This window comes from Scardinius erythrophthalmus, assembly GCF_964197995.2.
Source record: "Scardinius erythrophthalmus genome assembly, chromosome: 13".
NCBI lineage: Eukaryota > Metazoa > Chordata > Actinopteri > Cypriniformes > Leuciscidae > Scardinius > Scardinius erythrophthalmus.
Genome location: NC_138233.1, coordinates 10,638,848 through 10,666,126, shown reverse-complemented (window position 1 = coordinate 10,666,126; position 27,279 = coordinate 10,638,848). Strand labels below are relative to the sequence as shown.

Sequence of the window (27,279 nt, the reverse complement as noted above, 5' to 3'; positions counted from 1 at the left end):
CTTACTGCTTACAGCAGAGACCATCTTTTGACAATAAAGTTCTCTTTAAACTGTATTGAGATGCTGTGTTTTTGTTATACATGCTTCTTGAAAGCACAAATGCTCAGGAAGTCAATGTTGATAAAGGAATTGTATAATCTGTAAATGCAATATTTTTCTAAAACTAGTTCCAGATTGTGATTGAAATTTCCTTCAGTCCGAGGCTTATTCATTTCTCTTTTGGTGCGAAAGGGCCTTTACGTTTCCCAAAAAAAAGAACTTGTTAGTACTTATTAGTATTAGTTACTAGTAATGTAATGCATTATTTTTTCATAAAAAGCAATTAGTTACTTTTTTAGGGAGTAATGCAATATTGTAACATTACTTTAAAAGTAACTTTCCCCAACACAGATTAACATGATGGTGCAGATTAAAGGGAGATCAAGCGAGATTTATTTGTATTCAAACAGTAAAAAAAAAAAAAAGTGCTTTACCAAACTATAACATGGAGTTCTATAGAGAGACAGGTAACAGCAATCTGGAAACTAGTCATGTCAAAACAGAACATGAGTTTAAGAGCTTAACAGAAGAAACCAGGCATGGTCAATTATCCAGTCCAGAACAAAAGAGCTGATCATCAGAAAACAGACGGGGAGATTTTCCCATTAGTCCATTAACATCATTATGCATCCAATGTCCAGGAACAAAGACGACTGACTAGAAGGAGAAAATAAATTAGGAAAAGATCACTTTATTGCGATTTACAAAGCTATAATGTTAAAAACAAGTTAATAGCAAAAAAAATGCATCTTCTAACCTGTCTCCTTATAACTTCTACTTGCTCTTCAGCACTTCTTTCAGGGCAGACACCACTTCAGCAGGATCGGGAAACTTCAGTTTGCGTGGAGGACCCTTCTTAATGCCAGACCACAAAACAAACTCTGTTCAGGAGAAAGAAATAGAGAGCTAGCATGTGTAAATAATTCTTTGGACATCCATAGATTGTGGCTGTACAATCTTGTTACTCAATGGCATCAGAAAAAGACATGGATACTGGTTAGCAGTCTTACCTTTATCTCCCTCCATCAGTGTGACCTCAAAGCTGTTCCGCCGAGGTTTCTCTGGATTGAGCACCACGTGAAGTTCAGGGTGCGAAGCCGCAAGTGCCTCACGCACACCTTCCGCATTCCGCCCGTAGACTCGTCAGCTTTTACTGTAAAACAGCAAGAATATAAACACTCGTATATAAAACTTTTTTTATTATTATTAAAGGGCAATATCTGCCACCTGCAAGTAATTTTTAAGGGGCGATTTTACCTTGTTGAGGGAGTTTCTTTTTTCTAACAATAAGAGGACACAAACAATATATGTAAAACCCTACAATTGATTGAATATATTTCTTCTTTTAATATGGCTATAAAATCAAAGTAGCAAAACAAAGCACCTGTAAATAACACACAAAATATTATTACACAGTGTAAACAGCATGAACTCATTTTAAATAACTAGCCATGTGTTCTCACCAATGTTCGATGATGACCCTTTGTCCTGTTTCTTCATCTTTTTTCTCTACTCCATCAAGCTTTTCTTTTTTCTCTTCCACTGCAGCTGCTTCTGAATCTACATCAGCCTTACGCTTCCGACCACGACCTGCATATTTAGGTGGATCAGTGTTTTTAGTTTGCATACATCAAGATAAACTGGTAATCAAGGATATATATATATATATATATATATATATATATATATATATATATATATATATATATATATATATTAAATATATATATATAAAACTCATTTAAATAATATTCATAGTTGTAATCTAATAATTTATTATGGTGTTAAAAACAAAAATAAAGCGATTTAAAAATCGGTTCTGAATATAGGTTATAGGACATTTAAATCTGCATCCCATCAGTTGTGAACAAACCAATCAGTCAACCTATAGGCTAGTTCTTTGGTTATATAAGATATGCATTCATAATCTTTCGCAAGTTAATTAGACGATCTTAAATTTGAGGGATTGTATAAGAGATATTGCCTGATGTGGTTGTGTTAGGCGTGACCTAACACAACCACATTGACTCCTACTGAAAATACAGAACCTGACAAACACGAAAACTCATAACCTGCTAATGTGAAGCGCAGCACAAAAGATTAAAGTAATCAGTTCTAGTTTCAAGATCACATTTAAACGTTTTCAGTGTTACACACCTGATTTGGCCCGAGTCGCCATTGCTGCAAGCCCGCAACATGTGAAGACTGAAGAGTTTGGCGGGTTATGTATGTTGTTGCAGAAAAAATGTTGAATAATGCTGTGAAAGTTAGACGGACAGTGCCGCCTTTTGGTGTGGAAAGTCTTGACAGTCTTGCAGTCAAGGTATTTTTGAAGTTGGTGCTTAAAAACATTGAAAATGTCCCGGTATAAGGGTGTCATGTGTTATACAGGATTCATTTGTTTAAATATGAGAGATGATGAGAATAGAGAGTTACACCGCTGCCAAGTCATTTTATTACTTTAAGAGACCACAAAATATGGGGGTGTGTATTCAGGTTGATTGGGACACTTTTTCCAATTTCCAGGTTTCTCAGAAGCGGAAGTCGTGATTAATTAAATATATAAAACGTATACTTTAATGCATTAAATATATATCTTCACAAGTAAAAGACAAAGCATAGGCATACCCCCAACATTTGTATTGAGACTATAAATAATGCTAATTAAATTAAGAAATAGCCTAGAACAAATAGAGTGACATTACATAGGACTTTTTTTTTTACTTCTGTCACCAAGAGAAATTCCTTGTATATGGACTATATGGACTTGTAAGCAATAAAGCTCTTTCTGATTCTGAACACATGGTTTAGAATAGTCCGATTTTTCTATTCTTTATTTATATGAAATTTACGGAACAAAATACAGTAAATAATCGGTGCAATGTTATCTGCATGCTGAGAGAATGTTGGTCATTGGTCAACCATCGCATGACATCATCTACACGCGACACGGCACGGCTTCATCAGTGCGGTATGTTGGTTTGACAACAATCTGGTCAGCAGGGAAGAAATAAGCGAGTATTTGTAAATAACGAGGTGTACTTTGAACAGTGGATGTTTGGAATAGTGTAGACACGTTACGATACATTAAAAATATCTGCAAAAGCCACGTTAACAAGCTAATTGTGTAGCTAACGGTAAACAAGCTAATTCAGTGTGACATAATTCAAATAAAACGCGTTTTTTGCCTAAATATTTCATAGAGGGGACGAATTCAAACAGGTATAGCACAATCATTTGTTATCTTATCATGTTTAAGAATACAAGTAGCTCGCAAATTTTAAACATTCTAGTTCTTTCTCTGTCACAGCCTGAGCCATGACTGCAGAAGCCCCAGAAAAGTCAGCCGAGGAGGGCCTGAGCTCGTCGGGCAGTGCTGGGACTACAGGCACACGATTCGACTTGGAGAGAGAGACAGAACTGCGTTTTGAGGTCGAAACAGGAGAACGAGTCCAACTCGAGCTGTTCTCCGGTATGGCAGAGGTGTTCGGATCCGAGCTGAACCGAAATAAGAAGTACACGTTCGGGCCAGGCTCTAAGATCGCTGTGTTCACCTGGCATGGCTGCACTGTGGCACTTTCAGGCAAGACAGAGGTGAGAGAAGTTAAAATGATGTCAGAGGCTTTAATGACAAGGAACGAAGAATCAATTCAAACATGTCTGTCTTCCATAAATATAGGTGGCTTATGTGTCCAAAGATACACCCATGATGCTGTATCTCAACACCCATGCAGCTCTAGAGCAGATGAGACGTCAAGCGGAGAAAGACAATGAGAGAGGCCCTCGGGTATGTTAACAGGCAGTTTATTTCAAAAGTGTGGGGTCAGTAAGGTTTTATTTGAAAGAAATGAATACTTTTACTCAGCAAAAAAGAATTATATTGATAAAAAATTACATTAAAGTCAATGTTACCAAAGATTTCTATTTCAAATGAATGATTTTCCTGTCTGTTCATCAAAAAAATCCTGAAAAAAAGTATCAGTTTCTACAAAAATAATAAGCAGTACAGCTGTTTTCAACATCGACGGTAATAAGAAATGTTTCTTGAGCAGCGAATCAGTATATTAGAATGATTTCTGAAGGATCATGTGAGTCTGATGACAGGAGTAATGATGCTGAAACAGTGTTTCTGTTTTTATGTATTTTTGATCAAATAAAGAAAAGAGACTTTTTCAAAAATATAAAATAAAAATAATACCCTCTTTTGAATAGGCAAGTCACCTTTATTTATATAGCGCTTTTTACAATACAGATTGTTTCAAAGCAGCTTTGCAGTGAAAAGAGGAAAATAATGCAACCAGGTTTGTTTTGGCTGCACAGAAGATCTAGAAGAAAATAGCGTCATAGTCTAGTTCAGTGATGGTTGTTAACAGTGAAAAGTTTTTAATTTAGTTAATTTATATATATAGTTCTCATATAATGGTGTCAGTTCTGGCAGATCAATAATAATGTTGAATATTAAGTGTCCCACCCCAACTAAGAAAGCCAAAGACGACAAAGGCACTTCAATTGTATTGTATTGTATTAAAAGTGGGAATATTTAGGCACTTCACAATTTGATTGGATTTCAATTACGATTCAGAGGGATGCGATGATGATAAAACGATAATCAATGCATCTGGATGCATCTTTTATTCGACTATATATGTGGTTAAACAGGGTTTGTTGTCATAGGTAATGGTAGTCGGACCAACTGATGTGGGAAAGACAACATTATGTCGAGTGTTGTTGAACTGTGCTGTGCGACTGGGACGAAGACCTACGTTGGTAGAATTGGATGTCGGCCAGAGCAGTGTGAGTAAAGGATGCCTGAAGGATCAGTGCAGGTCTGCTAAACATTACAGAATTGTAAGAAATGAAACGCCATATGCATGTTTAATTGTTCTTGTCTTTAGATCTCTGTGCCTGGAACCATGGCAGCGCTGTGCATTGAGCGTCCTGCTGATGTAGAAGAAGGCTTCTCTGTGCAGGCTCCGCTTGTCTTTCACTTTGGCTCCACCACACCTGGAACAAACATCAAACTTTACAATAAGGTAATGGCAAAGTTGCACTTAAGTGATTGTTGTCTTTATACTTCAGTGATACACTGAGCTTTGGGCCATAAATTATTGGAGCAGATTGATCTTGGCCCTAAACTATCCTGGCACTGTTTAATCAATAATAACGAGAAGTAGTGCATTCATCTTTCACTTAAACGCAGCTATAAAGTCTCACTCTTCTTCTGTAATTGTTGATGCAGAAACCGCAAAGTCAGTTTTTGTAGCAGTAACTGAGGGAAAAGTAGTACTCACTGGTTGCATTGTGACATTGTGCTCATTTTTAAAATTATTTCAGAGAAACGGTATCAGTATTACTAGGGTGAAAGAGTTTAGTAACAATAATCATCTTAGCTTTGAGTAGTAGGACTGTTAAAGAAAACATGTAATAAAATAGTTAACCCATTAACTTGTTTAATGTATGTTCCTGTTTTATGGTGCTTGGTCCATTAGTGCATGTTATTCCAAATTTAAAAGTCAGCCTTTTTTTGTCTTTTTTTTTAATGAATAGTACTTACTAAATATTTAATGTTGTATACTGTTATGTATAATATGACGTGTTTCTTTCTCTTTTTTTATATTTGTATTAATATTTTTGTGTGATTTTTTTTTTTTGTCTGATTGTAATACAGTACTGTTCAAAAGTTTGTGGTCAGTAAAGTTTTTTTATTTTTATTTTATTATTATATTTAGCAGATTTTTATTTAGCAAGGATGCGTTAAATTGATAAAAATTGATAAAAAATGTTTGCAAAAACACTTATTTTTTTCTGTTTATTTAAGAATCCAGAAAAATGTATCTCTGTTTTCGCAAAAATATTAACCAGCACTACTTTTTTCAACATTTATAATAGTAAGAAATGTTTCTTGAGCAGCAAATCAGAATATTAAAATGATATCTGAAGGATCATGTGACACTGAAGACTTGGAGTAATGATGCTGAAAATCCAGCTATGCCATCACAGGAGTAAATATTTAATTAATAGTTGTTATAATATTCAGCCTGTGTGAGCATTAGAGACTTCTTTCAAAAACATTAATAAATCTTACCGACCCCAAAATTCTGTACGGTAGTGTATGTCAGATTACTGAAGTAACAGGTTGTAAATGCTGTTTCATGTTGACTTCACTATGCATCATCCAGACAAATTAAAAGAATGTGTTATAATGAATGTCTCTCTTTTTCTCTTTGTGTGTAGCTGACTTCAAGCCTTGCAGAAGTGTTTTCCCAGCGCTGCGAAGTGAACCGCAAAGCTAGTGTGGGTGGCTGTATAATCAACACATGTGGCTGGGTCAAAGGTTCAGGCTACCAGGCACTGGTCCACTGTGCCTCAGCCTTCCAGGTGGATGTTGTTCTAGTTCTGGATCAGGAGCGCCTCTACAATGAGCTTAAACGTGACCTGCCACACTTTGTACGTGTCGTCCTTCTGCCAAAATCCGGTGGCGTGGTGGAACGCTCCAAGGACTGCCGACGAGAGTCACGGGACGAAAAGATCCGGGAATACTTCTATGGTTTCCGTGGAACTTCCTTTTACCCTCACGCCTTTGATGTGCGCTTTTCAGATGTGCGCATTTACAAGATTGGTGCGCCCTCTATCCCAGACTCCTGTCTCCCCCTGGGCATGTCTCAGGACGACACCCAGCTCAAACTCGTCCCAGTCAGCCCCGGCAGGGATTTGACCCACCACGTGCTGAGTGTGAGTTCGGTGGAGGATGAAACCGAGGTGGGTGCGGGTCAGAGCAGAGGGATTCTAGAGAGTCCGGTGTGTGGCTTTATAGTGGTGACAGCGGTGGACACACAAGCTCAAGTGATGACAGTACTGTCACCGGCACCCAGACCGCTGCCACGACACACTCTGCTCATCATGGACATTCGCTTCATCGACCTTAAATAGAAGCATACAAGTGTTTGTCACAATGTTTGGTTTCAAAGGGCTTATTTTAATAATTTTGTACATTTGTAAAAGCTGCTGTTATTTTATTTTTTAATAAATTCAATTGCAATTGTATATGTCCTTCTGAACATACAATAAAACAAACCAAAAACAGTTTGACTACGTTATTATACATGCCATTTTTTCTTCATTGAAACTGCATCCTTTGAGCAAACAAATTTAGCAATTATTATTTGACATGCTACATAGTGTGTAGTAGACACGAATCAATTCCGGATCTCAGTCTGGATGTCGTATGCCGGTGTCCCGAAATGATGCTGGGCACGAAGAAGAAGATGATGATGCCTTGTTAAGGGTTTTATTTTTGGCTTATCAGACTCTGCATCGGATAAACGACTTGGGGAGTTTTCAGCCCCGGGCGTATACACAGATCAAAAGCCGTTTCCCGGGCCGTGGAAAGACACGGAGATTAAGGGAGAGAGCGGATAGAGAGAGCTGAAGCTCCTCTCCCATCAGATATTACCGCTAACCCGGGCCAGGATGCAGAAGAGAAACCAAGTCTCCAAATCACAGGATGTGTGAATAAACGCTAGCAGCTATCCATTTAAAGTACGTAAAGTGGGGATATACGACACAGAGTGAGTAGATACCAGTGGATGTCATTCAAAATAGATGTGTTATTTATTTAAAAGCGTTTAGGCTCAAGTTGCGATTTGCTTTTGCTCTGTTTTGAAATCGGATCAATAGCACCGCGTTTCAATTTCCTTCAGTCGAGGCTGTAACAAATGGAGTCCCAGGCTTGACGTTGCGGCCTAGTTAAACCGAAGGCAAAACACGATGTGAAAAGTTAAATTATCGTATTTTACTCTGGTTTATAAGTTATTTGTGCTACTACGTAATCAATATGCATTCGTTCTGTGTTTTGAAGTCTTGTTTTACTGTGTAAGGTAATATTTTGGAGGACTATATTCTTAGCTGGGGTGATAAGCTTACCAACACGGGACAAAACCGTAGGGTTTTTTACTCTGAATTTTGCTTTTATGTTTGAAATAGTTTGTTTTGATATTTAAGTAATATTGGGACTTAATTTACCAGTTTGGTTTGTGTTTTTGCTGTAGTGAATGACTGCGTCCGCTAACGAGTTGCCTACCTAGACAGCGTTTTTATGCATTATAGTTCTATAATATTCAAACGCGTGCTATGCACATATAAAGCCAATAAATGTCTTGGTAGGTGGACAGCTCAAAACAAATTTAAATGTAAATTTCTCTTCCTTGAAGTGCATCTATAGTAACCTGGACATGTCTTGTAAACATTACAGCTAGGCGGTGAAAAAACATTGTAGTCACTGTTTTACAAGACTGTTTAATTGTTAAACTGACTGTTGTAGGTCAGTGACATCCTAACATAATTTTCCAGTTTATTATTGATTATGTGGTCTGGTCAGATATCATCTGACATCCATCATCCAGTTAATTATTTATTAGCCTAAAAGTTGATGGTCTGATATGATTTAACATGTTTATTAATTAATCAGATCAAGATATAATTCCCATATGAACTGAATCAGTTTTCAGTTGTTACTGTGAATGAAGACAGCAGAAGTAGCTGCAAGAAAAGCAGATTATGAGTCGTGTAATAAGGCTTGTGTTTGCAAGGCTCAAGGGCACTGCGTGGTCAGTGGGACAGCAAAGCCAAGGAGAAAAAGGGGATTGTAACAGGGGGATGGGTTTGGGGGGAACTGTATGCAAAAAAACCTGGTGGAGAATACAGGAAAAAAGAGGCACACCCTTTCCTGGTGAGTCAGAAGTTGTGACACAGAGCAGCAAAAGCATGATCAGGTTTCAACACGATGTGTTTGTACACATACAGGTTTCACAATTCATTGCTTTATGTTTCGCTTTGTTCATGTGATCATTCGTTTGATACGGGCTGCTTGTAAATGAAATGGAACTGGTACGGAGACTGTCAAGAATCTGTAAGATCAGGTCATGAGTTCACATCTTACGTGTTTTATTATCTCCTCTTCTTATAGATACCGCTCAGACCTGTTAAGGAATCAGAAAGGAGCAGGGCAGCATTCTAGAGTCATCAGTGTCATCCATGTGAGGAAAGAAAGGCCTCATGGGACACTATGCAGGGGTAAAATGGTTTTGCACACTCATGTGTCACCAAGACTTGGAGTTTTCAACCCTGGACATATACGGATTGCGTGCAATTGCTGTGGTGGACACGCACTCAGTTGCGGGCGTTGCTTTTTTTCATATGAACCTCTAAAAAACAACTCTGCCACATCATCATGTGGATCTCTAAACTTGCAAGATTCGTGTGATTGCGACCTGGGAAACTGTTTTTCCAGACCTGTTTTTCTGCTCGCTTTTCGGCCAGTTTGTCTCTTATCGAAGTGTGAGAATAGTTCACCCCAGAAGAGTAGAAAATGAGCTCTCATTTAGGGCACAAGACATCAAGAGCTCTGTTTTATATTTTGTTCTAGTAATTACAATCTTTTCTTAGACGGACTGCTCCAGGGGGAATCCAGACTCCCATTGAGATTGTAGAAAGAAAGTCTTTTTTCTTTTTTTTTGTCTTGTAGTTTATTTTTTTCCTCATACTTTTTTGTTTCATTGTATACCTCCCACCAAAACTTTTTTCTTTCTGAAGTCTGACATCATACTCACATGGGCTCATCTGCTGTGATGCTTTAAGAAATATGAGATTGGTCTCTGAGCGATATACTGTATGAATGGCTGTACTCAAATTGCTGCTTCCTTTGAGCTCTTTTTGGTGTAACATGGGGCTTACCAGAGATTTGCACTAAAAGAGCTTTGCTGTCACTTGATTTTCCTTTTAATGACCAAATCTTGTTACATTCAAGCCATATGAACTTATTTTTGATTAAACTAGAGCTATTTTTGTATTACAGTAAAGTCGTAGTATCGCAAATTATGTGTATATGAATTGAGTCTATTTTCTATGTATCAGCACAGACGTATACAAAAAAACATCTGCACTATTTTACATTAACATTTGATTTAAGGACAGAAATGCACCTTGATTTGTGAGAACATAAATCTGTTTATATCAGTTTCACTAAAGTTATTATGGCCATAGCTACACACCATCCTCACTCAGGTGAGAGACAGGCTTTCTTCTCTCTCTGACAGCTTCCCCTATTCCCCAGTTTTTTTTGTTTTTACTCCTCCAAATGCCTGTGGCTCTCAGTGTGGGCGGGGCTCTTGGAGACCCCTCCCCATCTCGCCCATTCCGCCCCAGTCGCTATGTGCCTGTGTCCGCAGCAACCGCCTTCCTTGTGGGGGCCACTACACTGTTTCTCTGTTTCACGTGAGTAGAACCTAAATGCATTAATTCAGAAAGTCAGTGTCTCAGTATTACTGTACGTGTAATGAGAGAAATCTCTGTGCAGGTGTCCGTGGCTGTCAGAGCGGATCTCCTCCACCATTCCGCTCTATAGTGCTGTGGTCTTCCTCTTCACACTGGCCAATTTCTGTATGGCCACATTCATGGACCCCGGCATCTTTCCTAGAGGTACGCACTTCAGTTTATTTTTATGTAATTTACATTGAGAAAATGTGAGTAAATCCTGCTTAGTTGTGTGAAGGTGGGTGGCTCTGGATATAAGGGGCACCTCAATATGATCGAAAGGGCACTTTCGCTTTCACTTTCATGATTAAAGGGGTTGGGGCTACCCCAAAATATTTTACAATGTTTTACAGTATTTTTAATTAAATAAAATGCAGCCTTGGTGAGACTTCTTTCAAAAACATTTAACAAAATCTTATTACCCCAAGCTTTTAATTGGATGCACCAATATGAAAATATTGACACCGATAACCGATAATTCTTTATATTTGAAAGCCGATAACAGATATATATCGTGCATCCCTACTTTTAACACTAGTGCACTTTACTGTACAAATTTTATATATATATATATATAGTGCTATGCATATGTTTAGACACCCATGCTAAAGTTGACTATACCATACCAGATATAGTATAGTCAGGTATGGTGAAGGCTATGTGATGATGTGGGGCTATTTTAATTCCAAAGGCCAAGGGAACTTTATCAGGATGCATAGTATCCTGGATCCATGAAGTAACTGGCCTTTAAAAATAAAAATCTGCCTGCCTCTATGGGAATTTAACATAGGGGTGTCCAGACTTATGCACCCTGTATTTTAAGGAAGAACATTTATTTATTTACGATACATTATTCATTCACAAAGAAAATTGGTGTCCTTAAAGGTTGGATTTTTCCTATTTTTTTTAATTAAGGCATTAAGTTTAATTTCCAAAAGATGATTTTTTATTCCTCTTTTTAGTCAACTTTAGCATGGGTGTCTAAACTTATGCATAGCACTGTGTATATATATATATATATATATATATATATATATATATATAAAATTTCATGTATCATAAGCAACATTTTTTCATTGAATTGTAATTGAATTACAATTACAATTTCCTTTAAAGGGGGGGTGAAATGCTCATTTTCACTCAATCTCCTGTTAATCTTGAGTACCTATAGAGTAGTACTGCATCCTTCATATCTCCAAAAAGTCTTTAGTTTTATTATATTTATAAAAGAAAGATAGGCTGTACCGAGTCTTTCCGGAAAAAAACGAGCGGCTGGGGGCGGCCGTGTGGGCGAAGCTAAAGCTGTGCTAACGCGCTGAGCTAACAACACACAGAGACATTTGTTCAACAGTTTTACTCACCGTTCCAACGCACGACCGCGAACCTTTATCATTGTGACTGCTCGATCCTTAAGCATTAGACGATCTGCAAATCCGTCGATCTGGGCTTTGTTTATAAAACAAGCATCGTCGAAATGCAGGGAACAAACAGTCTTATACAACTCCGTTTATGCTCAGGAAAACAAACTCCATCCACGGGTGCCTTAACGCTGGGTTCTTTGGGAATCTGTGCAGGGTTGTCTTGCCCTGGCAACCAAAAACACACTTCTTTGGTGACATTGACTTCCCAAAAGCCGGGCAGGGCGCTTTGATGGCGAACTGCTTTCACTCTCTCTGGTCTACGAGTGCGGGCGTGCCCGCGATCTTACCGGAGAAGTGCCCTTAGAACCCATATAAGGAAATTCTGCACCATCTTACGTCACACATACCCATACTCGAAAAAAATCTTTCCGAAACTTGTGACAAACTGGAAGGAGTATTTTTGGAACAAAAATACTCCTTCAAACGTACAACTTAGTTTTTGAAACTTTGTCCATGTTTAGCATGGGAATCCAACTCTTTACCAGTGTAAAAAACTCAGTATGCATGAAATAGCATTTCACCCCCCCTTTCATTTTTTGGAAAAGTATGACCCGGACAGTATTTATTTAGTTTGACCTGTGACGTGTGTACACATGTCTTACAGCTGAGGAAGATGAGGATAAAGAGGATGATTTCCGGGCTCCGCTTTATAAGACGGTGGAGGTGAGGGGCATTCAGGTGCGGATGAAGTGGTGCTCCACATGCCGCTTTTACAGACCACCGCGCTGTTCACACTGCTCCGTGTGTGACAACTGTGTGGAGGTACTCACATATTCATAGTAGTTTCACACTAAAAAAGTCTTCAGTGTTTCGGTTATAGTCTTGACTTTTTTTGTCAAGACTATAATGTGTGTATGCATGTGTTTAGGAGTTTGACCATCATTGCCCATGGGTGAACAACTGCATTGGGAGGCGGAACTATCGTTATTTCTTTCTGTTCCTGTTCTCGCTCACTATTCACATTATAAATGTGTTTGGCTTCAGTCTGGTATACATCCTCCATCACACTAAACAACTGGACCAGGTCCACGCTGGAGTCACGTATCCTTTACACATAATGCACGCATATGCACATAAATACACATCAACCTGTTCTGTTCTGTTGGTATCCTTAACACGCTACTCAGTATGGCAGTGATGTGTGTAGCTGGTCTGTTTTTTGTCCCGGTTGCGGGACTCACTGGGTTCCATGTTGTTCTTGTAGCCAGAGGGAGAACGACCAATGAACAGGTGTGTTCGGGTGTGTCTTTTGTCCACATTGAGTGTGTTTAGTCGAACAGAATGATGTTATTTTTCTGCCTGATTTCCAAGGGCGTGTTTTCAATTTTCCTCTCTTCACCCTTTAGGTGACCGGGAAGTTCAGAGGCGGCGTTAACCCCTTCACACACGGATGTTTGAAAAACATTGCACACGTGCTGTGTAGTTCGCAGGCTCCCAGGTTCAAAAATCGTATTTCCATACAAATAAAAATGTGTTTTGCAGATTTTGTTGAAAATGAAGTTCTAATTGTATGTAAATGTTTTTTTGGGCAGGTATCTTGGTCGCTTACGAAAGCCTCGTTCTGTTCAGGTCCAGCCACCATTTTTGCGGCCACCTCTATCTGAAGCCCAGCTAGCTGCTAAAGTCCTGGATAATGGCATCCAGCAGGTACAAACATCTTATCACACCTTTTATCATCATTCTAACATTCATGGTTTGCAGCCGCAGTGCTTTCCAAACGGAGTAGGTCTGTAATGATAGTTTTTTTGTTTTTGCGCAGTGTAAATTGATTCAGTAAATAAATAAAGATAATGTAATAAATATAATATAATAGATAAACTATAATAGATCAACTTTGAGATTTGTGCTGGTAACAGAAAGGTTGTAGGTTCAAAACATAAAGCGAAACATAATTAGACATTGATTGATAATAATTTGAGCAGTGTTTTTGAGCCATATTTGGACTTTATATTAAATTATTTGTTTTTATTATTGTTGGACGGCCAATAAGTGGTCATTAAATTGCTTATTTAATGCATTATAATAATTAAAATATTCACAATGAATTTGAAATGTAATTGTTGTAGCCTAGTAATTATTTGGATACTGCTGTGCAAAAAAAAATCATGAATACAAAAATAATAAATATTGGTTCTGGTTTTCTAACATTTACAAACAAAAATAATATAATAAAAAAAATCAATATCAGTCACCCTTTTCCATTCTTACCTCCAAACTTGACACTATTTAATATTTGTCATGCTCTAGTCTTTTCGTTTCAGCCATCTCTACAGCTGAAATTATCAACTTTTTTTTGAAAGTAATTGACCCACAATGCTAAAGATCTCTGTTAAGAGTAGGTTCATAAAAACCCTTTAGACGAACAAGCTATTTTTGATAAGAGTTGCTCTGTCTGTGTGTGTGTGTGTGTGTGTGTGTGTGTGTGTGTGTGTGTGTGTGTGTGTGTGTGTGTGTGTGTGTGTGTGTGTGTGTGTACTTCAGTCTAAAAGTAGTCTGGAGATAATGGAGAGTCAGTCCACTGATGCTGATCCACCTCCACCACCCAAACCAGAGCACAGATACCCTGGGCTGCCTCACACACAAAATGAAGGTTAGTGCACATGCATCATAGATGTCAGATCATGAGTAATATTACTTTTTCCAATGAGGTCAAGTAAAGATAAAAGGAAAATATAATATACTTTTATAACAATCTTTTCTTTCAATCAGAGTGCAGCTTGCTGAACGAGACTCCACCCACACCTTCATTGTATAAATATAGACCGGCCTACAGCAGCCCAGGAAAAAAACAAATGGCCTCCACACATTCCAGCAAGGTAAGTCTAAGTGGAGTACACACAAGTTCAGGTACAGAAACTGTCACATATATTTTTTTAGTTTAAGACAACCATGATGCACTTTGCATTGCATTTTTTCCCCTTTTTTGTTAATCCTTTCTTTTATTATTTTTCTTGATTATCTGAAATCACTGGCAGTCAGTGAGCGAGTAAGTTTAGATGTGAGTCGTCTGTTGTTATGGTGTGTTTTGCACCTTGCTCTTGTGTTTTGTCATTTTGACTCTGCAGTTGTTGCGTTTTATTCAAGCTGGACTCTTTCCTGTTGCCGTTTTCCTCATTCTGAAGCATAACTTGACTCCTTTCCTTCATCCATTCTGTAAAAAATGGCATGAATCTAGTGTCAAATCCTCCTTGATTGTTTTAAACATAATTCTTGTGCCTCCATACGTTCCTACGGAGACCCCAAGGGGACATGGTGATGGGAAAAAATATGAGATGGGAAGAAAAACCGCTTCAGCAGTTCTGCGTTCGCTCACAAAAACCTTTGGATTTTGCTGAGACACTTTGCGTCCGCTCACAAACTTTTGCATTCGCTCGCAAAACGTTTGCATTTTATAATGTGCTATTTTGCAGTGACTGTATTTTGCCCAAGTCTGTTTAATCAAGTAAAAGAATCTCAGATACAGGATTTATGTTGAGATTAACGGTTTGTTATCAAAAGCTCTAAAATATAGTTTTTATGTGCTTTTCAATGTGGTCGAACGCAAAACTTTGCACAAGAACGCAAACGTTTTCCAAGCACAAGCAAAAGCATTTAAATAGACTTTTTCCTACAATCTCCAATGTCCCCTTAGGGGCTCCGTACGTCCCTTTTATACAGTGTGGTTTGCTCAAACTTTCAGTTGTGTGTCATCCTTCATCTCTTCGGTGATGCTTCAGCTGTCAGGAACGTTTGGTGTACACTTTCTGTCTTTCTATTTCCTCTCAGATGAGTCGAGGGAACAGTATGACCGAGTCTCCCTCTGTCCCCGTCACCACTGGGCAGCCCAGCTACCTCTCAGACCCCAGTTTGTCAAGCCGTGGGGGTGCAGGGTGCCGTGGGGGTGGGGAGGGGGGTAGAGCAGGCTCGGGGGGGCTGGGTGGGGCTTCTGCGTTTGGCGGGCGATCTTACCCTTCTTTTACAGACACCCTCCTCCAATCAGCAGCAGCCTCTTGCTCCTCAAGCCTTCGCTCTGCCCAAACGGCCCACAATGCCCTCGGGCCCCTCATCTCTGAGGGTACGACCTCCACTAGCTACAAGAGTTTAGCCAATCAGACGCGCAATGGCAGCTTGTCATACGAAAGCCTGCTGACGCCCTCCGAAAGTCCAGAGTTTGAGTCTGCTGCTCATGAGCTGTCCCCGCCCAGACCGCACCCTCCGAACTCTCTTAGCACAGTACCGGGGCCCCCGCCTATTTTGGGGTACACGTCCCCTTTCCTGTCTGCTCAGCAAAGGGAGGGCTCTCTCCAGGCCTGCCCTGCCCCCCTAAGACCCTCCCCCAACAGAGCTTTCCTGCGCCCAACAAGCTCACCCCCTTCTCGAGCTCCACCCCTTTCTCCTCGCGCTCGCTCATTGGGCTCCCCTCCTCCTGGCCCTGCCCCTGGCCATACACCTCTGGGCAAATCACTGTCCTACGGAGGTGGCGCCGAATTACAGCACCGCCCCTCTACATCAGGGGGCGGGACTCCGATGCCGAAGTGAGTAATGCCTGCAGATTTTAGCCGTCTCTCTCTTTCCCCGCCCCCCCCCCAAAAAAAAACCTGCACGCCTGTGTGTGTGATGGTCAAGTAGAACATTGAGGTCCAGTGTTCGTGATTGTGTTCATTTGGTTTGGTCTCTCTTCTTCTCTTTGTTCAGTAACACTGTCTCTTTCTTCCTGCAACCCATGGCCACTCTACTGTCCCTCGAATTTCTGTACGCACCCTCTATCTTTCTCTGCCCTTTTTCCTTCTCTGTTTTCTTTCTTTACGTTCGTCTGCTCTCTTCTACTCTCCCTCCTCCTGCCTTGTGGCCATAAGGATGACTATGTCTCTGTGCTAAGGTTCGTCTTATTTTGCTAATTTTTATGTCTTAAAAGTCAACATATTGGAAAACCGTAATATTTAACATTTCTACCTCTGAAACAACTTCCTTTTCGCCTGACATTTCCAAGGCGTATTAGACAGCTTCTGTAGTTCAATTAGCTTTTCTAAAATACTTAATGCAGCAATTTCTGAATATAATAATATAGAGTTCTGCAGGGATGATGAATTTTTGTAGGCAGCACTGAAGTTAGTGTCACCCTGGTTCCCTTGCCAAAAACACAATAGGAATTTTTCATTGGCTTTTGGATTATTGCAGAAATAAGCTGTGTACAACAAAGGTTTCACAATGAACACATTTTGTTCATCATGATAATCTTCACAAATGAACACAACTTTTATGAATTTTTAAGCCTAAATACAACTGGCAGAAGTAAAAAGCTAAACGTAGACTTTAAATGAACTACACCATGTTCACTTGACTTCAACGTCACCATTAAGCTATTATGGTAAAAATTGGCTTGTAATTTAATGTTGACTTGAAACCTTGTTTGTGAATGTGTCTTGCTTGCTTGGTCTCTGTTACATTTAATACATATATTCCTACAACACTTTCAGTGCATCTAAGGTGTTTTTGGCTTTATTATTACCTTTTCCACATGCATCCTATCTAATTTTGTTTCACATTTCTCTCTTTTTTTCCCCTCCCACCAACCATTCAGCTCGACTTTTAAACAAAACGTGGCCAATCATCACGTCCACTCACACAAACCTGCAGGAGGGGTGAAGAAAGTGACTGGTGTTGGAGGAACAACCTATGAGATTTCAGTATGAACTACTGACAAGAAAGAATCAGGATTCACTCTGCGGTTTTTGCCCTCTGAGCCTCGATCAGATATGTGTAAAGCTGCTCAACCACACATGCAAAAAAGCATAGAAAGGACTACAAACACAAATCGTAAGTGTTTCCCAGTCAAACTTCATCAGTCACTGTGGAGGACATACACTGAGAACGTGGACCAGTGAAGACAAGTCTTACAGCATTTGATTTTTTGAATATCAATATGGTACACAAATAACACAGACTTTCATAGTTATTTAAAGAATCATTTGGTACTTCAATGTATTATCTATCGATTTGTACACAAGACTGTCAGATGATCAGTGGACATTTAGCCTTAGTAGGCGGGACCATGTTAGACACACTGCTGTCTCACCCAGAATGACGTCAACAGAACCCACAAACCTCTCAGCAGTCAGCCAATAAGCATTTGAAACATTTAGGACATGAATCACTGTTAAATCTAGCATATTCCACAGTTTCAAACCTTTGAAGGGACAGTTCACCTAAAAATTAAAATTCTGTCATCCTTTAAAGGAGAACTCCGGTCAATTTTAACATTGAGCTAATTTTTTTGTACATTTGGAGTGCTGTCAATACAGAGAACAACGACAAAAATCGGTGTTGCCTACACCGTGTTATCCTCTTTTTAAAATTTGCACCCTGTTGACTTCAATAGGGCAAGTACTAAACCTGCTTTTAGCCTCTTAACATCCTTGATGTGATATTACAAGTGCACAGAAAATATGAGTGATTCCTTCTGAGTGAACACAGGTGAATCTGACTGCAGTAGATGTGAAAGATATGTATAAAAATGATGTTATTTAAGCCAGCGCAAATACCTGTGTTTTTTTCCTGTTTTCGGTTGAAGTCCAAAGTAATCGACTGCCGAGTTCACGCGCGTGATCATAGGTAACTAAACCTATGCGCGTGAACTCGGCAGTCGATTACTTTGGACTTCAACCGAAAACAGGAAAAAAATACAGGTATTTGCGCTGGCTTAAATAACATCATTTTTATACATATCTTTCACATCTACTGCAGTCAGATTCACTCGTGTTCACTCAGAAGGAATCACTCATATTTTCTGTGCACTTGTAATATCACATCAAGGATGTTAAGAGGCTAAAAGCAGGTTTAGTACTTGCCCTATTGAAGTCAACAGGGTGCAAATTTTAAAAATAGAATAACTCGGTGTAGGCAACACCGATTTTTGTCGTTGTTCTCTGTATTGACAGCACTCCAAATGTACAAAAAAATGAGCTCAATGTTAAAATTGACCGGAGTTCTCCTTTAACAACCTCAACCTCTATTTTCTGTGGAACACAAAAGAAGATATTTTAACAAATGCTCTTTTCCAGACAAAAGTGTCCAGTGTCAGCAAATACAAAAAGAGCACCATAAATGTGGTCCATACGAGTTCTAAAGTAATAAGTAGGGATGCACGATATATCATATATATACGTTCATTGTTAATGTTATCGCTATCTGCCTGATAATAAAATTTGGCAGATATATTAAAGCCTATAAATAATGGATTTTTTTTTTTTTTTCTTTAGCTGAGGCACAGATGAACAGACATTCAAATGCACACTGTTCGCCAAGATGGTTTTGAATTGCTTGAAATATGATTGGAATCACTTCAAAAAAGGAAAATACAGTTAAGTGCAAGTCTGTCATAAAGGCTACATAAAATTATAATGAGAACATTATAATAGTGTGTTTGGGAAATGGATTTTAATGGTGAGACTTTTGTTTTTGTAATCAGGCTCTCCAAAATTATATACAAATTTGGATCTAGATTGATCGGCCAATATATCGGTTATCGGCTCTCAAATATAGAGAATCATCGGTATCGGCCAAAGTTTTCATATCGTTGCATCCCTAGTAATAAATTTCAATCTGTTCCTCACAAAAGCTATCTTAAGTCATTATTAACTACAAATTCTGCCATCGGTCAGAGCTCTCAAATTGAATTTTCGCATACGCATATTCAAACTTCGAGCACAAAACGCAAGAATTGCATTTAGTGTTGTTGACATGATATATTTGAAGCGTGCATGTGTACTTATCACAGAACTGTCATTTTTGGGTGAACTATTCCTTTAATTTATTTCTTAGTTCTTTTTTTGTTGTTATTTTATACAGGTACAGATGTATATTAGTATAACGTTTGATAAAGAAGATAATATTAAAATGCAGGCATATATGATGTATGATTGTTTGTTTTAGGTGGGAAGGTGTTTGTCAGATTTATATGGCTGCATCAGCCAGATGAAATTGTCAGCCAAAGAGACTCATGACAGATAGCACACTCGGCAAGTAGGAGCGAATGTATCTGAAGACACAAGTTACTAGAGCACAACATTTTAATCGAAAGGTCATTTAGAATAAGTACTGAAGATATCGTATGCAAATTGTAACTTAGTGTCAGCGTGTCCACCAATCAAGGGAGATACTCTCTTGACACATGGTCAGCCAATCACAAGAGAGTTTATTTATTCAGCCAGAAGAGGCCAGTGCAAGTACATGCTGGACCATCATATGGATGGGGACATTGATTTTAAAATTTCATTCTTTTATGTTTTTTAGTTGTGTTTTTTTTTTAAACTGGACATTGGTTAAAATAAACAACCAGAGTGCAGTTATCTCCTCCTAGATATATAAGTTTGATTGTATTCGTCTATGTGAGAGAATGAGTGTGAAATTTTAGTTTAACTTACCTGACTGTACAAGAGCACATTCCAGCTATCCTTTTGGTTCAGATCAGAGGTCATTCACGTCTTTTGTCTGGCTTTTGAGGTCTGAGGACCAGCGGCCGGTCAGTGTAAGATATAAAAGCCGCTTATGCAGAGACACATGCAAGGTTTTTTTAATCTTTTGTCATTTCCACCATGGCCTTATGATGCCTTTTTAACTGTTATCAAGGGTATTTCAGTCTGTATACTGGATCTGAGAGATGACGGTTAGATTGTTGTGTTGAGTTTTGGGGAAGAATGCAGACTCTTTTTAACCCTTCTGTATTCCTTTAATGCCGCTGACTCTGAGTCATATGAGCAACACATTTTCAACAGAACAATAAATGATTCAAGAGTGAACACAAGCTAAGTTTCCTCATTTTACATTGCAATGTTTTTAAACCATTTTGTCATGATGTACAATGCATTTCAGTAGGTGGTTGAGGTGTAAAGATTGTAAAGAATCAGTTCAGGCACCTGCTTCACTAATAACAAACACCATCTGGAAATGCATCTCTTGCTCTGGAGAATTCAGCAAGTAACTGGTGGTTTAAGTGCTTTCGGGATTTGGTTAAGTACACGTGGTAATCCTTTGGCAAAAGCCACTAAGGCTGACACAAATCTTCTAGTTCAATACCTTTCAGAGGTCAGAGAATACGCAGATGGGAGCAAATAAGCTAATAAATAAATAAATGGACTAAAGGAAAGTAAAGGGAGGACACCAAACTTTGAGGCACTAATCAAAAAGAATATTTTTTTTCAGATTCTCTCAAAGAAAAGCCTTGTAGTATACTCTTAATTGAATTGGTCGTGCATAAAATAAAACTTTCTTTATATTAATTATCGAGTGGTTCTTGTATATGGAGTCCTAAACCTGAATAAATGAAAAATAATTGAAAAATAAATAAAGGAATATATGACTTGATAAAATGAATACAATTAATATTTTAGTCCTGAATTATTGTATTACTTTTTTGTATTTTTTACATTATTTTTATTTTTAACTTTATATTTTATTTGTGCTATCTTATCTTTATTTTTATTCAAATAAAATGAAATATAGTTTTCCTATATTTATCCCCATTCTTATAGAGAGTATTTCTCTTATAGAAAAAACAAAGTATTTTTTATTTCAAAATTCTAAAATATACAGTTGCATTTGTGTAACATCAGTAGAGATATTTAACATTTAAAAATACCATCATTATGCTGGTTAATAATCAAACAATTAATCTTACAGTACAGTACTCTAAATGATATGTTAACAGTCCAGTTCTGTATGAATATAAGACAATGACAAAGTTAACTGGTTTTAATCAAACCAATTCAAAGTTAAACAGAGCTTTATGTTTACTTTAAAGGGTTAATTGACCCAAAAATGTAAATTATCTCATCATTTACTCACCTTGCTGAGGTTCCAAACCTGTATGCCTTTTTTTTTTTTTCTGTGGCTCACAAAAAATATATATTTTGAAGAATGTTTGGTTAAGTTATGGTTACCGTTGACTTCCATTGTTTGAACAAACATATCTAATGTTCCACAAAAGAGGGTAGGTTTGGAATGATATGGGGGTGAATAAATGATGACAACATTTACATTTTAGGTGAACTATCCCTTTAATAAAAATGTAAATCCAGAAGAATCAGGTACACATCAGTGGATCATCACATAGTTAGTGAGCAGTGATGATGCTGATGCTTTCTTGGGTCGCCAATCAACTGAAAAGAAAACATTTATAGACATTAATAAAATCAGCTAGATTAAAAATGAATGTTTAACCAGCCAAAAAACAGAGCACTAACACATATTTCAAGAAACCAAGCACTCATTTTATTCAGAGTGAGTGCAAAAAGTGGCAAACACACTTAATCATGGGGCGTAAATGCAAGCTGATCCGGCAGCTGGCAGTACCAGGCAACTAGTGTCATCATCTGTCTCTCCATCCTTAAACATGCCAAAACCCCATCTGCCAGTGTGCTCCAATATTACAGCATTGAAGCTCTCCTATCCCAGAATCCTCTGCCCTGGCATCAGAGCCCAGAAGAGCCCAGCCAACACAGACAAACAAAAAGACCTCAGACGCTTGTGAATGCAGACACAGATCAGGCTCATTCACAGACGGTGACTACCAGAGATGGGAACAGATAGTCTCAGAGGGAGGAGAAGGCTTACGTTTTCTTATCTTTGTCTTTTTTCATGGCGGAGGAGCCTTGAAGAGACTGTAGGGTTTCTGCAGCCACTTTCCTCCTGTTGAAGGTGTTCATCTCCTCTTCTAAATCTCTACGCTTCTCCTCCAGGTTCCTCTTCTCCTCCTGATGTGTGCGTTTCAACATCTCAAATCTTTCATGAAGCTGGGAATACAGAAATTAGATTTTTGCAATAAATTATTTATTATGAGCGTATCATTTAAATAATTCTGTTAATGTTTAATCGATTAACACCCCTAGTTCAGTGCTGAGATGCTCGCAATTTTTGTTTATTTATAGTTTTTTTATTTAGTTTTGTACTTTTACATGACCATTTATATTAAACTAACACTAGTGCACATTTAATACTGTCTTGAAATGACGCCAAATGTTAAAACCAGTGGTTTATACCTCTCTCTCCTTCTCTTTTAGCTCTGCTTCTGTCTCCTTCACTTTGTTGACAAACATCTGTCTCATCTGCTCCTCCTTGAGTTGTAGCTCGCCGATAAATTCTCTCCTCTTGGCCACGTATGTCTCCTGCAGACTGAATGTGAGGACAGATAGTGAGAAGAGATTGCACTTGATGCAATGAATGTGTATGTAATGTTTCCATGATCATATGATGCATCTTAAATCAATTTACAGCTTTTTTTACAGCAAGACTAAGACTGACTAGTAAGCAATTCGTTGCAGAGGTGTCTTGGATGAGACCTTGCAGTACCTGAAGGGTTCGCTGTCAGGGTCCGTGTCTTTAAAGCCCATCTCCTCCAGTTTGCAGCGGCGGTACAGCTCATAGTGTCTGGCGTGGGTCTGTTCCCTCAGGTCCAACATGTTGACACGGATTAGCATCTCTCTCAGCTTTACAAAGTCACAGTGACTCTCGTTCTCCACTGAGGACAAAGCCCAGACATCATCATAGCATTAAAGTCACCATGAAATCAAAATTGACAATCCTTATTTTTTTTTATTCTTTTGCCTTAAAATCCCCTCCCTCTTGCAGTGACATCTCTTCTCTGATGATGGCTACATTCGAAATGGCCTACTATAGCCTATAGCAAGCGAAAAACAGTAGGCCTATGTGACAAGAATAGTGCGACAGAATTACAGTACTCTAAAACGCATATTACAAAACGTACCCGGATGACCTTCTTCCGGTGAGATTCTGAAGTGTGCATAAGATGGACACTTTACTATCCCATGAGGCCATGAGAGAAGATTTATGAATGAAAGTGAAGCGACGTAACTGACACTTGTAGGTCACATGATAATGACAACATGGCGAATGTAGTACGTCCAGATTACATTTATACTACACTCACTCATACTACACAGAACATACCGTTTTACCTTTGCCGGTCGCAAAGTAATTACTTATTCAAACTAAGTACCTACTAAAGAGAGTGTGTGATTTCGGGTGTAAGGGCGGGACAACCTGTCACTCACATGAGATCGACCAATAGCAAACCACAACCATCCAATGGTCCAATCATTTCCTGATAGACAAAATCAAGTCCCGCCTTATTTTTTCTTGTACAAGAAGACGTTTCACTGATATAGACATCACAACTACCATTTCATGCCGACTTTAATAATCTGGTGTAGTATTTAAAGCATCCTTGATGAATACTTTTTTTTTTTTTTTTTTTTTTTATCTACATAATTCCCCATGGCTGCACAAGAAGCATAATATACAAAGTAATTGCATCCTTTGCTATTCATTTGCATTTGCACTAAAACATTTCCTGTTTTTAACAGTAAATAAAAAAGAGAGAAAAATGCCCAATTTTTTCTAACCTAAAGTAAGACAATGATAATCCCTTTATCTGCTAGCAGCAGTACCTACCCTGTACCACTCCCCATGGATACTGTCTGGCTCGCACCATTTTGTTCCCAATTTGAACCTCTTCACTGCTTCCAATCACAGCAAAAGGCAGATGCGCCTGCAACACAAGTTCAACGGCTCAACATTAAAGGTGCCTCTATAGGAACATAGTGTGTATCTGTTGTATATGTATATTTTCTCAAGTTGCTGTTACATTCATAGAAGAGTTTATTTCAGTCACAGCTTCATCATCTGTTGGGAACTGGTAGATCTGAACACCATTGCTGACCAGTTCACTCATGATCTTGATCTTAAATTTTTGAAGCTCACTCTTGGAAATAGTGTCTGCCTTTGCAATGATGGGAATAATGTTGACCTGGTTGGGATGGAAAAATATGGATATACATGAATGATATGATTCTCAGTATAATTTATACAATAAATGCACAATTTATAGCCAATAAATGACAAACACTTTCTGAATACGATACCTTGCTGTCCAGTTTCTTCATGGTGACTAAGTCCAGAGATTTCAGTGAATGTCCAGTGGGAGCAATAAAGTAGAGGCAGATATGGATGCGTGAATCATGATAGTTATAAAGGGAACGTTTAATTTTAAGCTCTTCTTCAAGGAAGTTTTCAAACTGGGCATCAATGTAGTCCACAATCGGTTTATAGCTGCAGAAACAATAAAAGGTGTAAGATTTTGAACTGATCCTGACATTTCATTATCAATGTCATTCACATACCTTTCAATGCATATAAGCATTACCTTTCTTCTTTATTAACCTGGTCGCCAAATCCCACAGTGTCTACAATGGTCAGCTGCAAATCCACGTTGCTTTCCTGTAGGTTGTACGTTCTGGGACGTAAATGCACGCCATTCTGGAAGTGGCTGGCCTCTTCATTTTCGAACGATGTGTTAAAAAGTGTGTTCATTAAAGTGGATTTGCCTATCCCAGTTTCACCTGTAGAAACGAAGCAGTCTCTAGCAACAATCTTAATATTTAAATGCCAGCTCTGCAGGGTTTTAAAAGCCCTTCTTCCTCACCTACGCATAGAATGTTGAAGCTGAATCCTTGGCTCACTGATTTGCTGACCAGCTGATCGGGAAGACTGTCAAAACCGACATGACCGTTGAGAGAGAGAGTCCTCATCTCCTCACACTGAGAAATTACAACATCAAGAAAGTTTGACATGACATACCAGGAAAACATTGATTGTGTCATGATGAATAATTGCCACAAGGGTCTTTGTAAAAATGACATTATAGAGAATGTAACATCTAACAAAACGTTTATTGTTGTCTTCAGTAATAATAATGGTTTTAATAATCAATTAAACTGTAAATTAATACTATAGTGTACTCTAATGTATAGACGTTTATTACAAGTAAGATACAAGTAAATGTAATAATACATTTGCATATAGTTTGGGTAAGAAAGATGAATACTTTTATTAAGCAAAGAATTAAATTTATCAAAACTATAGTGACCGTAAAGACATTTGTTACAAACGATTTCTGTCAAATAAATGCTGTTGTTTTGAATTTTCTACTCATCAAATAATCCTGAAAAAATGTGTCACAGTCTCCACAAAAATATTAAGCAGCACAAGTGTTTGCTACAGCAGCAAATCAGCATATTAGAAAGATTTCTGAAGGATCATGTGACACTGAAGACTGGAGTAATGATGCTGAAAATTCAGCTTTACCATCACAGGAATAAAGTTCATTTTAAAATGTTTTAAAATAAAAAGTTATTTAAAATTGAATAATATCTCACAATATTGTCAGTGCTCCAACACAACCAAAAACTGTCCCGTTTTTCCATTGTTCTCCCTAATATGTCTATAAATATATGGAGATAGTGATCAAAGCGGAGAAGCAGACCATGCCATTTTGTAACTGAGCATATTGGTATGCATGGACCAGGGTTTGAGTCTCGATCACAGAGAAAAGCAGCATGCTGAGGTATTCAGAGATCCTCACTCTGTACAAACACAAGGAAGTGTTTCACACAGCCCTCATCTGTTCCACTGCCCCAGTATTCTTAACACACACGCTGGGGCACAAAGGGCTCTTTATGCAGCCTGTGTTTCTCAGCCTACTGAGGGTTTCCACTGCCATTGCCCTGAGAAACATCCTTTAAGTGCAAAGCATATTATTTATTTTAAAAGCATAACTGAACACGAACAGTAGTAGGATGATACTCTTACACAAATGTAAAAACATCTCAAACTTCATAAGGGAGAGACTGAGGGACAGTGGGATACATGCTGACTGAAGCGGCAAACAGAAGCAGCAATGCTGATCTGCTTACAAGAACTAATCAGCTTTAAATGACTTTGACAATGGATTTAGACCCTAATGTTCAACTATAAATATAAACTACAAGCATATGAATGCTTTTTAGTAGTAGCCAATAACAGACATGCATAACATGCATTGTGAAGAATCACAACAGTGATTTAGAGTAGGACCAAATATGAGGATGAAGTCCAACTCGAATTAAAAAAAAAAAAAACTCGACAAAGCTCTCACGCTTTTCTCCATTGCAACCAACATCTTAACACATGTTGCATATGACATCTTGCACATATTAGCACATAAACATAGGGAAATTATGAAATGTGAAAAAAAGTTAAATATTCTTGACCAACTAATCCAGTCGTCATACCTCTCGATGCACACATTGCAACTTTATAAAAATAAACATGCATGTTAAACTGTGAATAATATAAATGAAAGATGCAAATAACTTACAGAATAGATGTTTACATCTGTGGCAGCCATGCAGATATACTGACACTGACAGTATGCTCTCTCTCTCTCTCTCTCTCTCTCTCTCTCTCTCTCTCTCTCTCTCTCTCTCTCATTCCAACATGGACACTTGATGGAAACCTCTATGATGGAAACACCCCTCGGCTGAATTAATGCTGTCCGTGTTTCCCCACGTTCACTCCCTAGTGCACTTACAAACGCACTTGTTTCAGAAAAGACTTGTTTATTTTTCTCTCAAGTGTCCAATCAAGTCTCAGTGCTGGGCCAGATACTCCGCTAGCTAACCTACCAGGAGGCAAC

At 38.4% G+C, this 27,279-nt stretch overlaps 4 protein-coding genes across 6 annotated transcripts; 2 read left to right on the top strand and 2 right to left on the bottom strand.

Annotated features, from left to right (window-relative positions):
* Positions 1–48: 48 nt before the first annotated feature.
* Positions 49–2,506, bottom strand: selenoh (selenoprotein H). Its single transcript, XM_081383076.1, has 5 exons — positions 2,197–2,506; positions 1,503–1,629; positions 1,050–1,192; positions 797–920; positions 49–696 (listed from the first exon to the last, which is right to left on the bottom strand). The coding sequence occupies exons 1-4, from the start codon at positions 2,417–2,419 to the stop codon at positions 814–816; spliced, it is 600 nt and encodes a 199-aa protein (XP_081239202.1). The 5' UTR covers positions 2,420–2,506; the 3' UTR covers positions 49–696; positions 797–813.
* On the top strand, positions 2,008–7,138 carry clp1 (cleavage factor polyribonucleotide kinase subunit 1). 3 transcript variants are annotated; one of them, XM_081383075.1, is made up of 6 exons: positions 2,008–2,362; positions 3,350–3,633; positions 3,719–3,826; positions 4,714–4,833; positions 4,935–5,072; positions 6,274–7,129. In XM_081383075.1, the coding sequence occupies exons 2-6, from the start codon at positions 3,358–3,360 to the stop codon at positions 6,967–6,969; spliced, it is 1,338 nt and encodes a 445-aa protein (XP_081239201.1). In that variant the 5' UTR covers positions 2,008–2,362; positions 3,350–3,357; the 3' UTR covers positions 6,970–7,129. The 3 variants fall into 3 exon arrangements, with proteins under 3 accessions (XP_081239201.1, XP_081239200.1, XP_081239199.1); XM_081383074.1 differs by lacking the exon at positions 2,008–2,362 and adding an exon at positions 2,721–3,010 and having other exon boundaries at positions 6,274–7,138; XM_081383073.1 differs by lacking the exon at positions 2,008–2,362 and adding an exon at positions 2,934–3,261 and having other exon boundaries at positions 6,274–7,138.
* A 2,889-nt stretch (positions 7,139–10,027) lies between these two features.
* zdhhc5b (zDHHC palmitoyltransferase 5b) lies at positions 10,028–20,551 on the top strand. The gene is made up of 12 exons (XM_081383068.1): positions 10,028–10,311; positions 10,394–10,515; positions 12,376–12,533; positions 12,640–12,812; positions 12,899–13,001; positions 13,118–13,209; positions 13,304–13,418; positions 14,253–14,361; positions 14,481–14,587; positions 15,537–16,285; positions 17,332–17,950; positions 18,737–20,551. The coding sequence occupies exons 1-11, from the start codon at positions 10,175–10,177 to the stop codon at positions 17,441–17,443; spliced, it is 1,977 nt and encodes a 658-aa protein (XP_081239194.1). The 5' UTR covers positions 10,028–10,174; the 3' UTR covers positions 17,444–17,950; positions 18,737–20,551.
* A 745-nt stretch (positions 20,552–21,296) lies between these two features.
* septin8b (septin 8b) lies at positions 21,297–27,071 on the bottom strand. The gene is made up of 10 exons (XM_081381935.1): positions 26,962–27,071; positions 25,249–25,363; positions 24,970–25,165; positions 24,689–24,875; positions 24,412–24,573; positions 24,219–24,315; positions 23,097–23,265; positions 22,787–22,919; positions 22,362–22,540; positions 21,297–21,907 (listed from the first exon to the last, which is right to left on the bottom strand). Exons 1-10 carry the CDS (start codon positions 26,989–26,991, stop codon positions 21,904–21,906), a joined length of 1,272 nt encoding a protein of 423 aa, XP_081238061.1. The 5' UTR covers positions 26,992–27,071; the 3' UTR covers positions 21,297–21,903.
* Positions 27,072–27,279: the final 208 nt, after the last annotated feature.

Bases quoted from the DNA above. Each gene is read 5' to 3' on its own strand.
- clp1 (XM_081383074.1), top strand. From the start codon at position 3,358: ATGACTGCAGAAGCCCCAGAAAAGTCAGCCGAGGAGGGCCTGAGCTCG. The intron at 4,834-4,934 runs GTGAGTAAAGGA...TCTTGTCTTTAG, and splicing joins TGGATGTCGGCCAGAGCAGT to ATCTCTGTGCCTGGAACCAT. The intron at 5,073-6,273 runs GTAATGGCAAAG...CTTTGTGTGTAG, and splicing joins ACATCAAACTTTACAATAAG to CTGACTTCAAGCCTTGCAGA.
- zdhhc5b (XM_081383068.1), top strand. From the start codon at position 10,175: ATGCCTGTGGCTCTCAGTGTGGGCGGGGCTCTTGGAGACCCCTCCCCA. The intron at 13,210-13,303 runs GTTCAAAAATCG...TTTTTTGGGCAG, and splicing joins TGTAGTTCGCAGGCTCCCAG to GTATCTTGGTCGCTTACGAA. The intron at 14,588-15,536 runs GTAAGTCTAAGT...ATTTCCTCTCAG, and splicing joins CCTCCACACATTCCAGCAAG to ATGAGTCGAGGGAACAGTAT.
- septin8b (XM_081381935.1), bottom strand. From the start codon at position 26,991: ATGGCTGCCACAGATGTAAACATCTATTCT. The intron at 25,166-25,248 runs GTGAGGAAGAAG...TCGTTTCTACAG, and splicing joins CTTCAACATTCTATGCGTAG to GTGAAACTGGGATAGGCAAA. The intron at 23,266-24,218 runs GTAGGTACTGCT...CTTTGTCCTCAG, and splicing joins TCCATGGGGAGTGGTACAGG to TGGAGAACGAGAGTCACTGT.